This window comes from Diceros bicornis, chromosome 37 (genome assembly GCF_020826845.1).
Source record: "Diceros bicornis minor isolate mBicDic1 chromosome 37, mDicBic1.mat.cur, whole genome shotgun sequence".
Lineage (NCBI taxonomy): Eukaryota > Metazoa > Chordata > Mammalia > Perissodactyla > Rhinocerotidae > Diceros > Diceros bicornis.
The window spans coordinates 8640817-8644979 of NC_080776.1; the positions used below are offsets into that span (position 1 = coordinate 8640817).

Genomic DNA, 4163 nt, shown 5'->3' on the forward strand with positions numbered 1-4163 from the left:
AAGCTGCCACACCATCCCTCGCTCCCCTCCACCTCATCTCTGGCTCCAATCTCAATCCCTGATGCCAACCCAACCTTGATCTAAATCCCATCTCCGAACCTCACTCCATTCCCATCCTCAAACCAAGTGAAGCTTTTCTTTTAAGAGTTTTATAGGTTTAGCTCTTATGTTTAGGTCTTTGATCCATTTTGAGTTAATTTTTGTATATGGTGTAAGGTGAGGAACCAATTTCATTCTTTTGCGTGTAGATATCTACTTTTCCCAGCACCATTTGTTGAAAGATTATCTTTTCCCCATTGAATAATCTTCACACGCTTGTTAAAAATCATTTGACCATTTATGCTCAGGTTTATTTCTGGGCTCTTTATTCTCAGGTTCTTTTCATCCTTTGGCTCCATCAGCCTAAGTGTGTTGGGCTTTTTGCCTCATTGCCACCAAGTGGCTGCCTCAGCTCCACACTTCATATCCTATAATCATGTTCAAAGGCAAGAACCAAGAATGTGTGTGTTTGTGTCTCTTTTTAAAGAGGAATATTTCTCAGGAGTCCCCTAGCCCCAGAAGACTTCCTCCTAAGCAATGGTGTGCTGAAGCCAGTTTGTGTCTGCTTGTGAAAGCAGATTATTACATTCTCTAGAACTTTATGAGCTAGTTGCTAAACACCACCACCCTTGAAATTGCCACTGTGGCAGAATATGTACAGGGAACTGGGAGAACGCTACAGATCAGCACTTTTTTCCCCAGAAGAATGGTTTACCAGCCCACTGTTGCCCTTAAGTCTTACTAGTCAGAACTGGAGGACATGGCCACTCCTAGCATAAGGGAGTCTTAGAAAGTGAGTATCTGTCATTCTCAGCCTCTCTCAAGGGAGGCGGACTTGCCCAGCAGGCCGGGAAAGGGAGAGATGCGGAGGCACCAATGGTGCTGCCACTAATGGCTCCCAATGCCCGGAAGGTTTTGTAGTCACTTACAAGAATGTCTTTTAAACGTCTCAGAAGACAGAGTGCTGTGGGCTCAGTGGTCGGATGGACAGAGCTCTGGCAGTTGCCATGGTAATTTTGCTAAGGGGTGGGGCCCCAGGGCAGGCTTTCTAAACCACACGGTGGGGGCCTGGTAAGGACGCAGCCTCAGCAACTTGCTGTAACCACAACGGTGGCCGCCTTGACCCAGAGACCGAGGACAGCCAGTGGACGTGAGGCTTGGGATGGGATGCTGAAGGGAAGGGAGGAGCCCTGAGGGGCTGCAACAGGGGTGGGGGTCTCAGAGGGTGGTGGAAGTGTTCCCCGAAGAGGAACCAACAAAGGAAGGCCTGCTATCCTTGGGCAAGAACTCCTTGCGGATAAGGCCGTGGATGGCCAAGATCTTGAGGAGTCCGTGGCGAAACTTCTGGCCGATGAAGACATAGATAAGGGGGTTGAGGCAGCTGTGGAGGAAGCCCAGAATCTCGGTGGCATCCAGGGCCCGGCCAATGTCGTTGCGACGCTCACAGGTCTCCTCGATTACCCGGAGCCTCATGAGGGTGTCTGAGACCAGGACCAGATTGTAGGGCAGCCAGCAGAGCAGGAAGACGAGCACGACAGCAAAGATGACCCGCATGGCCCGGTGCTTCTGCCTCATTTGGGCCTGAAACAGCGTGCGCAGGGTGAGTCCATAGCAGAACAGCATGACCAGCAGCGGCAGGAGGAAGCCGAAGGTCTGGGGCAGGACCCGCATCACCATCCGCCATTTGGTTGTGTTGGCACCCAAGTCCTCGTAGCAGACTGGGCTGGAATAGGGTGGGTTGACGGCCTTGCGGAGGAAGAAGATGGGCAAAGACAGAATGAAGGACAGGGTCCAGATGCCTAAGCATATGAACTTGACCCAGTTCCGCTTCTGGGTCAGCATGCGTGTGGCGTGGACGATGGCCAGGTAGCGGTCCACGCTGATGCAGGCCAGCAGTAGAATACCGCTGTAGAAGTTGACTTCCTTCAGGAGCGAGACCACCTTGCACAGGGTTGTGCCAAAGATCCAGCCCTTTGCCTCGGAGGCGGCCCAGATGGGCAAGGTCAGGGCAAAGAGCAGATCGGCTATGGCCAGGTTCAGCAGGTAGACATCGGTGACAGAGCGGCTGACCCGGCTGTATAAGACCACCAGCATCACCAGCGAGTTACCCAGCAGGCTCAGCAGGAAGACCAGCGCGTAGATGACGACCACGGCGTACTTGTTGCGTGTCTCAGTGTCTATCCTACAGGGACTATTAGATCCGTCTATGGCTGGTGTGCCAGTGAAATTTCCCCACTCATCCCAATAGTCTTCCCAAAAATCACTATCATTCCATAGATTTTCCACAATGATAGCCATGGTTTGATCTAGTTGAAAGATTAGAAAGAAAGAAATGTGATTTAGTAACTGAGATTCAAATCATGCTCATCAAAGATATGAGAACATGGCTGGGGTATCTTTTGCTTCTCTGTTGGTTTGACAGCCAGAGATCCCACCATTTATCTTCCTTCTTTAGCGGTCGGCTTCCCCGTGTCATCAACCTTCCATAACTCCAAGGCTGGGCCTGAGTATAGGACAAGATGGACTACAGGGGAAAAAACTTTGTCGTTGGCCTTCCTACAACAGCCTCAGCTCTATCTACAATTCTTCCTCTGTACTCTTTTTAGCCTTCTCCATCCTCAAGCAAGTCTGTGCCTTCAGACGGGAGGACCAGGTTGGTCTTACACATTCAGGGAAGGGTCAGCATTAAGCAAAATGGAAGGAAACAAACCTGTTCCCTGATGCCCCTTTCTATGTTATTTCCTCTCCTCTGTTCTTCCCAATTCCTGTTTAACCTTCTTAAAATCTGCTGAGGGAAGGAAATGATAGCAACAAATTTCATGAAAATGTATTTGAAGCCTTCTCTCTAAAGGAGCAATAAATGTTTTGGTCCTCTGTCTAAAGGAAGTTTAAGCAGTTGAGAGAAGTCCCCATCTTGGTCCCTGAAATCTCCTCCTAAACATCCACAGAATCGTTCAGCAGTTTTCAAATATTTTTTTCATTGTGAAACGCTTTGTTGAAGCAAAATCTTACCAGAAGCCCAATATGTAAAACAGATGAGAGGTTCTCTGCTGGGGAAGGAGAGTGTGTGGCTCTCTCTACCCAGACAGCCACTAGGAGGTTCCCCCAAAAGCCCAGGGCTCTCCAGAGAACAGTCTGGAAAAGTCTGGAAAGTTACCAAGACTGGAAATAAGGACCACTGGTGTCCAGTCCTCATTCTGTCCTGATTCTGTCATTAATAAGCTGGGAACCTTGAGTCGGACCTTCTCCCTCCACAGAGTTCAGTTTTCTCATCTGCAAACGGAGAAAGGCGGAGTAGATAACCCCTGAGTTGCTTCCAAGCCTGAGCTTCTAGAAGTCCATTCAGAGCCACACATTTTACTATGCGGTCTCCTTGCCAGTATTTGCATTTTCACAGAAGACAAAGTCTTAGGGCAAAGCGATAAACATCAGATTGGGGAGATGCGGGCGTCCTCCCTGAAAAGAGGGGCAAGCATGACAGGAGGAGGTGAGAAGGCTCCTGTCACCAACTACAGCCAGGAATGAGGTCAGAATTGAATACATGGTCACAAAATAGGAGGCAGGAAGCCACCCGCACAGAAATCCTCAGATCCCAGAGAAATGGATGCATTTCCTAAAAGACAGTCAAGTCTGGTCTCCCTGCCCCAAAGAAAGTCAGCAAACAGAGGTGGCTTCCTACCTGAGGCACCGGCCTGGCGGGTCCAACCGTACGAGCCCGGAGCTCAGAGACCAGAGTGACAGTGGCTAGAGAGAACTTGATGTATAAAGGGAAATAAGGAAGCCACGTTACAGCACACATCCTCTTCCAGCCCTGCCCACGTCTACATCTGAAGAAGAGATTAAGTCAAGGGACCACAGGACATCAGAGACTCCCAGGGTCCATATGTCCAAGCAGGGGTACTCGGCATGAAGATGGGGTGAAGGGTCCAATATCTGAATTCTCCACTCTATGAATGACCATTTTTATTCTCTTCCTGTCCCTGCATGTATTTCCACTTGTTTGTCCCTTAAATTCCCTAGATCACCTTTGAAATCTTCCAACTTGCCTGACATTAATCAAGGGGAAAGGACTTGATGTTTTCCAGTAGAGACTTCAGAAGGAGGCCACCATTGGAGGGCCTTGT

At 49.4% G+C, this 4163-nt stretch overlaps 1 protein-coding gene across 1 annotated transcript; it reads right to left on the bottom strand.

The window, feature by feature from the left end:
- Positions 1-325: 325 nt before the first annotated feature.
- On the bottom strand, positions 326-3813 carry LOC131399015 (C-X-C chemokine receptor type 2-like). Its single transcript, XM_058532970.1, has 2 exons — positions 3719-3813; positions 326-2345 (listed from the first exon to the last, which is right to left on the bottom strand). Exon 2 carries the CDS (start codon positions 2335-2337, stop codon positions 1258-1260), a length of 1080 nt encoding a protein of 359 aa, XP_058388953.1. The 5' UTR covers positions 2338-2345; positions 3719-3813; the 3' UTR covers positions 326-1257.
- Positions 3814-4163: the final 350 nt, after the last annotated feature.

Excerpts from the sequence above, each read along its gene's own strand:
- LOC131399015 (XM_058532970.1), bottom strand. The coding sequence starts at position 2,337 with ATGGCTATCATTGTGGAAAATCTATGGAATGATAGTGATTTTTGGGAA.